Below are 12,983 nucleotides of genomic sequence, written 5' to 3' on the forward strand. Positions count from 1 at the left end.
TGTCTCATCGTAGCCGCATATTCATTTTGTTCAATTAAGAGAACTAGTCAAGTCATTGATATTGACCACAACCGACGCTCAAATTTGCACAAGAACAACCACAATCACACACAAAAGAGGTGGCAAAAATTTAAAACTTGGTGCAAAACCATTTTCATATCAAAATAATGGACCATAATTTATCAACAACCAGAATTCAACAACCAAGATATATATAGCTCCAATATTCACAAAACAAAATCATAATTAAGTCAATATTCATAAAACAACCCACAAGAGGTAGGTATGGAAATATCTCACCCCACCAAGCAGTTGTTCTCAAATGCAACTAAAATGGAAACAGTCTAAAAGAGAACAAAAATGAGGTAAAGAGAATCATCCTGCCAGGCTAAGCCTGGGGTGAAGTCTGCATCTCCACAACTCCCTCTATATGGGCATCAGTTCTCGGTGTCTCAGCTATCAGGACTCTCACTGTCTAGGCATCAGTGCCCGGTGTCGCAACATCCTTGGCTCCACTGGAGCCTAACATAGAAGTATCCTGAAGTGATGCCTGCTTAGAAATCTCAAACATAGCACGCTCCAAGTCAACTAGGTCATCGTAGACTGTCTTCTCACAAACACCAAGCTGCTGCTCATCCGTCTCAGCCTCTAACTCAGCGGCAACTTCATCAGCTCTAACCTCATCTCTGGTGGTAGCTAGAGGCACATAAGAATAAGCTGGAACATCAGTGCTCGAGACATCTGGGATCTCCACAGTCCCAAATGGTGAAGTAAAATCAGTGGACTTCAGATGGTCCACATCCTTTCTCAACTCAGTAATGTCGGCCTTCAAGGCCTTCACAACATCAGTGGCTCCCTAGCCCTTCTCACACTTCTCTACTCTTACAGATAAGGCATCCAAAGCTAACTTGTGATCCCTCATCTCAGCCCTAAGTGGGGCAAAGGTAGTAGTTATCTCCCTCTCTATCATCCCAGGCATAGCAGCCTCAACCCGGGAAACACACACATCAGTATATTGGGCTAAATGGCCCATCTTGTAAAGCATTGCCTGGGTGATAGGGGGTTGGGACACAAAAGCAGCAGCATCTGAAGATCTAGGGGAAGGGGGAGCAACAGATGTACTCGGGGTCTCAGAAGTAGAATGTGCAGATGTACCTGAGGGCCCACTGGCCTGATTAGGAATGACTGCCTCTGTAGGTAACATATCAATATCCACCTCCGGGGATGTATCCACCGGTGTTGCCCTCTTCCTGTCAGCCTCATCCCGCTGGTACTCAGCCTCAATACGCCGGATGTTATTAGAGGAGATGAGTGTCACCTCCACATCCATCTTCTCATCTCAAGGAACATGGGCCTATCTGCGTAGATTAGTGATCAACACTGGTAATAGGAGTGAAGTCTGTCTCTACTTGGCCCCTCATGGCCATCTCCTGCTCAATCAATATCCCTAAGTTCAACGACTGGTGAGAAATGATGGACCCTAGGCAAGCTGCCTTCGTGTGTCTGAGGATGGACTCGTTCTGGGATGGCATGATAGTGCTACTGATTAACCCGAACCAGTATCTGGCAATAACATTCATGTTCTTCTTCTCTATCGGTGCACCAACCTCTTTCCACCTCGGGGTGGCATCATATATCAGGGGTGCCAGCTAACCCTTCAGATCCTCCAAGGTCTTCCTCTAGACCAAGTTGATGTACTGATGCATGAAATTATAAGTGCACCTAGAATAACATTGATGTCAAAGTTGCCGCACTTCACCTTTTTTCCTCGGACTATCACAAAATCAACCGGCCTGAACATGCTGGCCTTCTTTTTCCCCGTAGGGACAAGCTCACCATAGGTTGAATAAAACTCCCGGGCCCAATTGGGAATGTAGGTGCCCTAGGGTTTGGTGAAAATTTCAAACTTATGGAACTTGATAGTGTTCTACCTCTGGATATCTGTCTACCACATCGTCGGTAGGCAATCCCTTTTCTTCCAGAATGGTCCTCAAACTCTCAGCCTTTAGCCGGTTGAGTGACCGAGGAGGAGGATCCTGTAGTGGTGGTGTTGGGTCCACTATCTGCTCTGTAATAGGCACTAGAGCTGAACCTGGAGGGGTAGGAGTCGGAGGCACTGGGATCCTAGATGGATCATTCAATGACTTGGAGAGTAGCTTCTTTCTCAAGTCCTGAAATAACAGATCATCCTCAGGCTCAGAGATAGATGCCTGAGAATCCTGTGAGTCTCCCTCATTGGCTAATGTTGTGAGGTGTGTCTCGTAGAACTCCCACTGTCAGAGCTCTCCTCCGCAGGTGTAACAACCACGTGCGCCTTGCCCTAGCCTTTGCCTCCCTTTGGAGGTAGATTTTTAGCCTTAGCCTGGGAAGCTGCTGCTTCCTCATTAATAACTACTTCACGTGCCCGCTTGTGTGGCGACATGTCTCTACCGGGGACTTTGGGTCTGGCCATTCATGCAAAACAATGTAGAAACACTTAGAAAAATTCCAGAAACACTTTAGAAAATAACTGCAGGAAAACTCACAGAACTGGTCGGTGAGTCGCCGAACCACTTTGGGGAGCCAGGTCGGGCTCGCCGAAAGTTACAGAACAATAATTTCAAAAATTCAAAGCTGGTCGGCGATGTCCAGGGCTATTCGGTGGATCGCCGACACCAATCGATGAACTAGATGTCACTCCTCGAGCTACCCTCGAGACGCGGACACGGGACCTAGGATCACAAGTGACCCCAACTAACCCTGCTGGCATAATCATGAGCATACTAAAGATAAAATGAAAAATAAAATTGATGCGAAAGCTAATAATAAGTAAATCTAAAAAGATGGGAAATACCCATATACTATAACTGAGATAAATGAAAACTGGTCAATTTAATACAAAGAAAATATTAACCCAACACTAAGCTGAATCTAACTATGTATGAAATAAGACTCTAAAACTGACTAGAAATGCTGGGACAGGCCCCAACTAAGTCTAGCGAAACTGAAACTAAAGGACTAAAAATACTGAAAAGAAACTCATGACTATTGTCCTCGGAGAATAAGGACTCACCACTGATTATGCTAAACTGGAGATCGGGAACCGATCTAAGCGTGATCTGGATGCTGAGAACTTGAACCTACATCACGAGAAGATGTAGCGCAGAGTATGCGTCAGTACTTGAAAGGTATTGAGCATGCATGATAGAATAAAGTTGACATAACATATAACTGAACAAAGCAAATAAGCAATGATATAATCTGAACATGCTATATATACTAAATACTAAGCTAACTGAATGCAATGACCAATTTATAACTTGCTGAGACTGAATACTGAATATACTAATACATGGTCAATGCAATTGAATCTGACTGAACTGTGGGAGCTACTAATAACCGATAATAAAACCACATGAGCTAAATGAAGAGTTCGATGTATACGCCCCATCGAGAGGACCTAATATACCCTGCCAAAGGTATAGATGCATGATGACGTGATCACTGAAATGATGCCCACTGAGGGGTCTTACAACCTACGTGGCAAGTAATTCTGGGACTATTTGGGTACGCTGAACCCTAGTCTAACTCGGTATTATGCTAATCCCAATGGATTGAGTAATTAACACATTATGACTGAATTTTTGTAAGCTACTGGATAGCTCAAACTGAACATGCAAACTGAGGATGCAACAATTAAACTGATATTGATGCATTAATAACTGAGGCATGTATAACTGAATAACTGAAATATCTGACCTAGCATGTGTAATTCAAGAACTAAAGAAATACATAGCTAGGGTTCTGAAATTCATGCAATAAACTAAATATTAACGTACTAATCTGATTTGGATCATTCTAAGAACCCAACAATTCTAACATTCAAGAAACCCTAGGTCTAGTAATAATAAGGGAATCAAGAAACTGACTGAAAACTAGGGACCTAATGAGTGAAAGGAACCCACTCGTGAAATCTCACATACCTGGTGATGAATTTCACGGAGAAATCTTTCAATTTCGGGGTTGGAACTGATGGAATCTTATTGCGTTCTTGAACTAGGGTTCTTGACTTCTCTTTTCCTCTTACGCTCTATTTTTTCTAAGTTTTGATTAATGATTTAACTTAGGTAAGTTCTAGTTATGTTTCTAGGCTTAAACTGACTAAAACATCATAATTTAGGGTCTAAACGACGTAGCTTAGGGGTCCACTGAAATAGGAAAAGACCAAAAGACCCCTGACTTAACTGTTGTCGGAGTGACCGACGAACGGGACCTACGGGCCGTAGGTCAACCTACGGTCCGTAGATTGGGGTCGTAGGTCAAGTCTACCCGACATGGCTTCACTAAAACAAGCATAGATGTCAGATTTTAGCAAACTCGTTGGTGTTGGAAAGAAGATTCAATTATCTATCATACCATAGGTCAAGTGACACATAATTGCTTTTCTGCTGGGATTGATGACCATTTGAAGTTGACCCAATCAACAATTTCTCCCAACTGGCTGCTGACCTTCACCAACGATCAGACCTACTGATCGTGGATCGAACAACTATCTGTGCTGGTTGGCCGTCATTCGTGTGAGAGGCTGGGTAAAGGGGGCCTAGATCCACGGACTGTGGTCTGGCCTATGGACCGTGGGTCTGTTCGTGGGTCGAGACTTAGCCAATTTTCTGAGCTGGGTTTAGGGAAGGGTTGCAGTGGTGAACCATGGACCACCAACACAGGCCGTGGTCTGACCTACAGTCTGTGGGTGGCAATTGTGGGTTGCACCTGCAACCTCTTAAATTTGCATTTTTGGTCTATTTCGGATACAGGGTGTTACACTAGAAGTAGCTCACCTAAAGTTACAGTGCATTTTAAGGAATTAGGGGCGCATAAGGGCGATCATGAAGCACTTTTGGCGAGTCGCTGAGTGAACTTGGCAAGCTCAGGCGGATCATCGAATGTTACAGAATCAAACTCACCAATTGAGGGAACTTAAGGGCGATCTAGGGGGACTTAGGCGAACCACTGAATCAATCGGCGAGCTCGACCTAGCTGGCCAAATGACCCTTTGTGACAGTTTTTCACCCTACTCTTTGAAATCAAACCCGCAGCCCACGTAATCAAAATTAAACACTTACACTATGAAATTAAAATAAGACCCATCCTACCCATGCCCTCGGAGTACCCAAACTTCCATCGATTGGCCAAAATTGGCCAATTGACATCTTTTGCCCTTAAGAATGACGTCAACCGCTCCATCATAGGGAAAAGTATGACATTTGGCACAATTCAGGATTACTCAGACTTCACCCCACTAGACCCAACAAATATTTACCAGAACCCAACAATTTCAACTCGATTTTAATAAGATAAGACACAAGAAACACAATTTAAAAGTTGATTACTTATAATTTTTCTTAAAATTGGGCAAACAAACAATCACACGATGATTACCCAACGATATTCAACAACAAAATAATACAAGCATTTGATTTCAACTACGATTAAGTTCGTGGTTTGGAAAACCAACCTTTTACGTTGAAATAGATTTGAAGAGCTAGGCGGCAAAGAAATCCAAATTCCATCTCCGAGCAAAGATCCCAAATGAAATGAAAATAAAAATTCAATAATACGACAATATAGTATTGGGATGAGAGTAAGGGAGTTGAAAGGTGAGAAATGAAGGATTTTTGAATTTAAAACCACCTGGCCCTTTAAAACCTTTCTGTTCGAACGCTAGTCGGTGGAGTAAGTCACGCCCGCCGAACCACTTGGTGATGCACTGAGTGGTATTTTGGCTCGCTGAGTTTTACAGAACTCCCAGTTATTTGGGGGTTCAAACGGCGGACAAAGTCAAGCTCGCCGACCTGTTCAATGAGTCACCGATTGAGCTTTTGACTCACCGAGTTTTACAAAATTCCCCATCAAGCTGGGTGGTTCCAATGGCGGTCAAAGTTAGGCTTTTCGACCTCTTTGGCGAATCACCGACTGGACTTTTGTCTTGCCTAATTGCCCATTTCCCAACACTTTTAACTTTTCAACCTGCAAGATCAACACCTGTTATTCAAAAACAAAATTTAAAACATCAAAAAACTTGGGTTTCCTCCTAAGAAGAACCTTAATGTCGCGGCACGATGGAAATACCAATTCAAGCTTCATTTTTGGGGTTTGCCATTGTGTCACTAGGCAACCCTCATTTTGACCTTGGATTTAAATGAGTTGAGATTTGATCCATTTGTGTCTCCAGCTGTTTAATAAAGACTAAGTGAGAAGTCACCATCTGATTGAGAGTTGAAACGTCCTCCTTCATCTCTTTCAACACTTTGTCCGACCCTTCAACCTTATTGAGAATGCGTGCAAGCATGTCTTCCGTAAGGAAGTTCTCCGGGTGAACTCTTTGCTCTTTAGGCTTTTGGCGTTCATGAGGTGGGACACTTCTTTCTTTTTCGCCATCCCTTTCCTTCCAAGTAGCATTACGGCCACGCCATTCCCTATCACGATTTCTCCATCCATCATCTCTATTACAACCTGGATTTCCACCCGGCCTTAGATAGTTTGAACAAAATCTTCCTCCTTGATTTGCAAGGAAGTTCACTTCCTCATTGTAAAGCGCCTCAAATTGTGCTTCTTCGGGGTTTGCTTCACCAACACCCACAACATTTACACTCTTCAAACCATTACCCATCACATTTTTTGACAATAGATTCAGATGGGTCATCATTTTGGCCATGTTTTGGTCTCTCTCGTGATCCTTCTCTGTAACACCCCTAAATACTATCCAAGAGTCGCATGTAGATACGCCATTGATTAATTACTACAATATGTTTTATTCTCATTTTGGGAACTTGAAATTTTGTTATATTTGCAGACTTGCTTAACATAAATTGTGATCGTAATTTAAGAGATTGTATTGGGATATTTATGTGATATTCTAATTAGCATTACTTATAACTTGAAAGGGACGTGAGGGTATTTGCATTTTGGGCAGCACACTTTTATTTGGGCAGCCACCTTTTTGTGACAGCTGTGTATGTGATAAACATCACTTGTCTGACTATATTTTCACACCTCCTCTAATGAAATTTGTTTACCCTGAAGTCTAAGAACCTTAGAACATTATATAAACAGTTGTTCTTCAAAATCACAAGAGAATAACTTGGTCCTTTTGGCTGAAATCCGAGACACACCCATCTCTTGGGTAAGTGATGAAATTTGTTTCTGAACTGGGTAGTGTTTAGTATTTTAAGAATATCTCGTTCTATAAAACTTCGTTTACAGTGAATAAATATGATTTAGAAATATAATTTATATACCTATAACTCTTATGTTTATGTAAAACTCTAATTTAGCTGTTATGGATTCGAAATATGGGACGCAACATAGGACAAGTTCTGTCCAGATTTTGGAATTAGAAATCATGTATGATCAACTGTTAGTGTTTTGATTATATATTGTTGTACAAAATATATTTTGTGGTGATTCTTGATTATTTTCTACCTTAGGAGATGTACCTACATCTTTCATGAAGGATATACAGTCCAATTTTTCCGTTTTCCTTTTCAAAACAATGTTGCGTCTTGAGGTACCAGGCTGGACAAATTCACTGTTTTGGGAGCATAGTTGTATTTGTACATGCTAGGCTTACTTGTGATTATGATCCTAATTTACGTTAACATTAATGAGTTAATAGAAGTTGAAGAAGTTATTTAATTGTATTTTTACGGTTATATATACTAGTGTACAAGTTGAGGACCTTGATACGTTGGTCGGCCTACGGCTTGAACTCTTGAAGTTTTGTTGGACTGTTTCTATGCTAAAGCCCGAAGTTTGTGTATGAACCTGTACTCTTGTTATCTGCTTGTATATTTGAAGGGTTATCTCGATACCTCGGTTACTTCTTGTCACATTGTATTGTTGTATTGGTATTCTTTGAGACTTTCAAGACATTAGTATAACTCGCCCACTTGTACGGATCGCTTGATCACCTGGCATTCTTGTTGGGACTTTGTCCTTCTTGTGGATTTGATTTTGTCATTATTGGCATGCCTATTGATTCAGATTATTTGCCATCTTGACTCTGGATTTTTGGTTCGTCTTAAGTATGGAAGTTGTCCATTTTAAGTATGAACTAGAAAGCTAGTTTTAATATGGTTCTTGATTCTCTTGATTATTGGGCTTTGACCCTACTTGATACAGGGCTTGGGTCCTTCTTGATACTTGATTATGCAGGGTGTGATGGTATGATGTATATATTGGGCGAGCCTTGGTATTGGATATCTTGGGAAATGGTGCTATGAGCGTTCTTGACACTTGGATCTTTAAATATATAACTTGATACCCTTAATATATTGTTCACTTGATTGATTTGTTATGTTTCAATTGTGCTGCCCATGACTTTTGAAAGGTAACTTGGTGAATCTAGCAGCTCCAGGCATATAGTTTTTACACCACTAAGCTTTATGCTTAGCGATAGTTGTTTCTATCGTAGGGAACGTTCGAGGGGATACTTGAAGTTGGCCATTGGAGATGGAGTTTTTGAGAGCTTTATGGGAAGATCACATTTGCATGTAGGCATCTATAGTTTGCATAAATCTTCAGACTTGTACATGATCTATATGTTGTATATTTTCATGGAATTTTGAAGGCTAATTTGATCATGTCACCATGGATTATAAAATAAGTATGACTACATGTTTTACTATTTTGAGGTGTGTAAACCCAAGCCTTGTAATGTATTAAATTTATAGTTTATTTTGAAGGTTTGTGTAAAGCCTGAACCAATCAAGCTTCAGTACCCCGAAGTTGGTAATGATTGAAAATGTGTCTTGTAGTAGTATAGATAATACATGAAAATCTCTTAGCGCATTTTTAAAATTATTTTGAAAGATTCTTCCGCCATAAATTGGGACTCTTGTCTTGTTTAAATTTGAGATCAACTAAATTTTTAAATGACAAGCCTTTATACATTTCACTTGTTATTTTGGGATAAATTTCTCTATTTAATTATAATTTATATATCTTAGATTAATCCCTTTTAAATGTGCAAGTATTATCTTAGTTTTCTTGTTAAGTAGTAGCATCCTTCCGAGAGGGTTGTTACATTCTCGATCAGCTCTTTTGTCATCCTAAAAGTGAGAGAAGAAATTGGTCCTCAGGAGTGTACCATACTCGATTTATCTTGGTCATGCCATCAAGGAGTTGAGACACTACTTCATAGGGTTGTTGCATTATACCTCTGGGGACAAGTTGATCAACAACTCCTTTGTTCACCGAGTCAAGACTCCTATGGAAGTATTGTAACAATATATGGTTTAGCAGTCCGTGAGTCGGACATTGAAGTACCAACTTCTTAAATCTCAGCCACGTCTTATGGATTGGATCACCGTCCAAGCGTTTGAAATTTTAGATGCTATCTCTGAGCATCATCATCTTTGATGGGGGGAAAGAATCTCACATGGAACACTGTGGTAAGCATCCTAAGTGGTGATGGAGTCCCTCGGTAATTCAACCAACCATTTGGTAGCTTCACTCATCAAAGAAAATGGGAACAACCTGAGAGAGACTAATTCTTGTGATATGTTCTTGAATGAGAACGGATCATAAGCGTCCACGAAGTTCTGAATATGCTCATGGGGGCCTTCATGGGCGAGCCCTCCATATAATCCTTTCATTTGGATGAGTTGTAGCATCGTGCTAGTAACATGGAAGACAACATTCCCCTCGACATGAGGTAGACGTATTGCACCAACATCACCCAATTGAATTGTGTCATTCACATCATTCAGATTTCCAATATTGTCTTGGTGGCCCACTTGGCTACCATTACACCCGTTCACACTCATTTCCTCTGTTCAACACAAACAAAAACCAAAGTAAGTCAATTCAACTACAACACAAAAAGATCCCAATTCAACTTCAATAATATAATTCTAAACAACACCACTCCCCGACAGTGGCGCCATTTTGATTAACGCTCAAATTACACCACTTCCAATTCTAGGTGTAAAGATGATCGTTATCTAGTATAAAACCCAACTAAGAGTTGGGGTCGAACCCACAAGGAGCGGTACAATGTTTGAATTCAATAAATGTGTTCTAAGCGATTATAGTAATAGAAATTATCGAAAACATACAAACAAGTCTAAAGGGGTGAAAAGAAATGTCAGATAGGGAGATTGGTTTGCAATTAACAACTAAAACAAGTACGAAAACAGGGGATACAATAATATTAAGAGGAATTCTCGGGATGTGATCGATTATAAGCTAATTACGCGGTATGGGTAATTGAGATTTAACAATAACTTGCTGAAACAATGTGGGTAGGCTAGACTATAAGTGCAATAGTTTTCTCTCGAACAACTGTTACGATTCAGGCGATTTCTCTCGAACATCAACAAACTTAACACTATAAAATAGCCCAAAACCTTAATTTATCTACTCTATCGAGCTAGATAGGTAGGAATGATCCAAGATTCACTCCCTCAAGCTGAACCTACAACGACCCACTCACTACAATCATCAATTGATCACCTTGGCTTTAAAACATCTCTCTCGAGCAAGCCAAAACATTCAACTAGAATTGTATTCGCAACTACAATTCATGAATTACTACTCAACTATCAATCAAACCCACATTAAAACAGTAAATAAATCATTAAAAACAAATACCCATAAGCAAATTAAGCAAATAATCACATGATCACATCCCAAGAATTGAAGTTTTAGCTACACATCATAAAAATAGAGAAACGATTACCAAATACATTAGCCATTATGTGGGTAACGGTTCTCAAGACTTTACAATGGTCCAAATTGAATAAATTCAAAAACCCCACTTGCCAATCTTCAACTTTGAGCCTCCCAAGCTTCAAAGTCTACAATGGAGCCCAAAAACTAAGAGAAAACTCTAACTCTGAATGGGAACTGTCTGGGAATCGGAAGAACTTCTCAAATTTCATTTAAAATTCCAATTTATAGTTGCCCAATTTTTGGCCTGAAAGGGCATTGGGCAGAATAAGTCTAGCCTCGCCGAATAGGTTGGCGATCCGCCCTTTGCTCCTTTCCATTGCCAATTTGCAATGGTCATTAGTTCTCCAGGTCCTGTAACTTTGGGTGATCAAAGTTTCCCTCACGGAGTCATTCGACGATGCGCCGACTGCCCATTCCTGTCTCCAAGTTGGTTCTTCACCAGGTTGGCACGCTGGAACTTTAGGCGAGCTAAAAGAGCCACTCGGCGGTTTGCCGAGTGGTCTTGGCGATCACCAGGATCGCTTTTCTTCACTTCTTCAGCTTGTTTGTTCCTTTTTGCCCAATAGTGTTCTTTCCTTGCTCCTTAGCCTTAAATGTTGCAAATCAACACTTAAACATCAGTTTAGAGCATAAATTAAAAATTTGAGGACACTAAAACTATCAAAATAAAGCTTTAAATGAGTCCAAACCTCGGAGTCATCAGACTACCCGAGCATAAAGCACTAGATAAGGTTGAACCCACCTATGCAAGATATGGTGAAAAAAGAGATCATAAAGTGGCTAGATATAGATGTGGTGTATCTAATATCAGATTGAAGTTGGGTTAATCCATAGCAGTGTGTTTCTAATAAGAGAGGAATGGCAATGGTGGAAACTGCTAAAAATGAGTTGATCCCTCTCAAGCTAGTCAACTGGCGAGTTCTCATGGACTACCAATAGTTAACAAGTGGACCCTGAAAGACAACTTCCCAATGCCTTTCATGGATCAAATGTCGGATAGGTTTACAAGTAGAGGCTGGAACTGTTTCTTAAACTGTTTTGGATATAATCAGATCTCTATTGCACATAATATTAGGAGAAGGCTACTTTTACATGTCCTTATGGAACATTTATTTTCAAGCATGACATTTAAATTTTGTAACATTCCAGAGGTGTATGGTATCCATCTTTACAGATATGGTGGAAGATACACATTTATGGATAATTTCTCTGTAGGTTGTGATTTATTTGATGAATGTTTGGTAAATCTTAACAGGCACTACAAAGATGTGAAAGGGCTAATCTGGTTTCAAATTGGGGAAAATGTCATTTCATGGTAGAGGGCATTGTGTTGGGCCATAAAATATCTGAAAAGGGTTTGGATGTAGATAAGGCCAAGATTGAGATCATAGAGAAGTTTCCTCCTCCTACATTTGTGAAAGATATTCAAAGCTTTCTTAAATATGCAGGGTTCTAATGAAAATTTATCAAGGATTTTTCCAATATTGCACATCCTTTGTGCAAATTGTTGGAAAAGAAGATAAAGTTCATTTTTATGAGGCCTGAAAGCTTTTTGAATGTCTGAAGGAGAAGTTGATCTCGACTCTAATTATCATTGCTTTAGATTGGTCTGAGTTGTTTAAGGTGATGCGTGATGCCAGTGGTATTGCTTTGGGTATTGTTCTAGGGAAAAAGCAGAACAAAATCTTTCACCCCACATATTATGCAAGCAAGGCACTAAATGGGGCACAAAAGAATTACACTATCACAAAGAATGCGTTGTTTGATGTTGTTCATGACTTCAAGAAATTCGGAGCTTACCTATTGGGTACAAAAGTGATAGTTCACACTTACCATGTTGCATTGAGGTATTTGATTTTAAGATGTGAAGCCAAAGCTAATTAGATGGGTTCTTTTTCTATGGGAGTTTGATTTGAGGTCAAGGACAGAAAGGGTTATGCGAACTAGGTAGCAGACACCTATCCATGTTAGAGGCACAGAAAAGGGATGACGATGAGCTTGAGAAAGATAACTCATTTTTGGATAAGCAAGTATTAGTCGCCACTATTGATCTTATTCATTTGTTTGCTGACTTTGCTAACTACCTTGTCAATGACATAATGCCTGAAGACTTAAGTTTCCAACAAAAGAAGAAGTTTTTGCATGATGTAAGGAAATACTTCTGGTATGAGTCATACTTGTTTAGTTTGTATGCTGACAATTTGATCAGGCGTTGTGTGATGGAAGTTGAAATGTTGAGTATTCTAGAAGCTTATTACTTTTCCCTAATT

The 12,983-nt window shown here is 40.1% G+C and overlaps 1 protein-coding gene across 1 annotated transcript; it reads left to right on the forward strand.

Annotated features, from left to right (window-relative positions):
- Window positions 1–11,042: 11,042 nt before the first annotated feature.
- On the forward strand, window positions 11,043–12,597 carry LOC125861443 (uncharacterized). Its single transcript, XM_049541341.1, has 4 exons — window positions 11,043–11,139; window positions 11,863–11,924; window positions 11,969–12,127; window positions 12,280–12,597. The coding sequence occupies exons 1-4, from the start codon at window positions 11,043–11,045 to the stop codon at window positions 12,595–12,597; spliced, it is 636 nt and encodes a 211-aa protein (XP_049397298.1).
- The last annotated feature ends 386 nt before the right edge of the window (window positions 12,598–12,983 follow it).

Source organism: Solanum stenotomum, chromosome 4 (assembly GCF_019186545.1).
Source record: "Solanum stenotomum isolate F172 chromosome 4, ASM1918654v1, whole genome shotgun sequence".
Taxonomy (NCBI): Eukaryota; Viridiplantae; Streptophyta; class Magnoliopsida; order Solanales; family Solanaceae; genus Solanum; species Solanum stenotomum.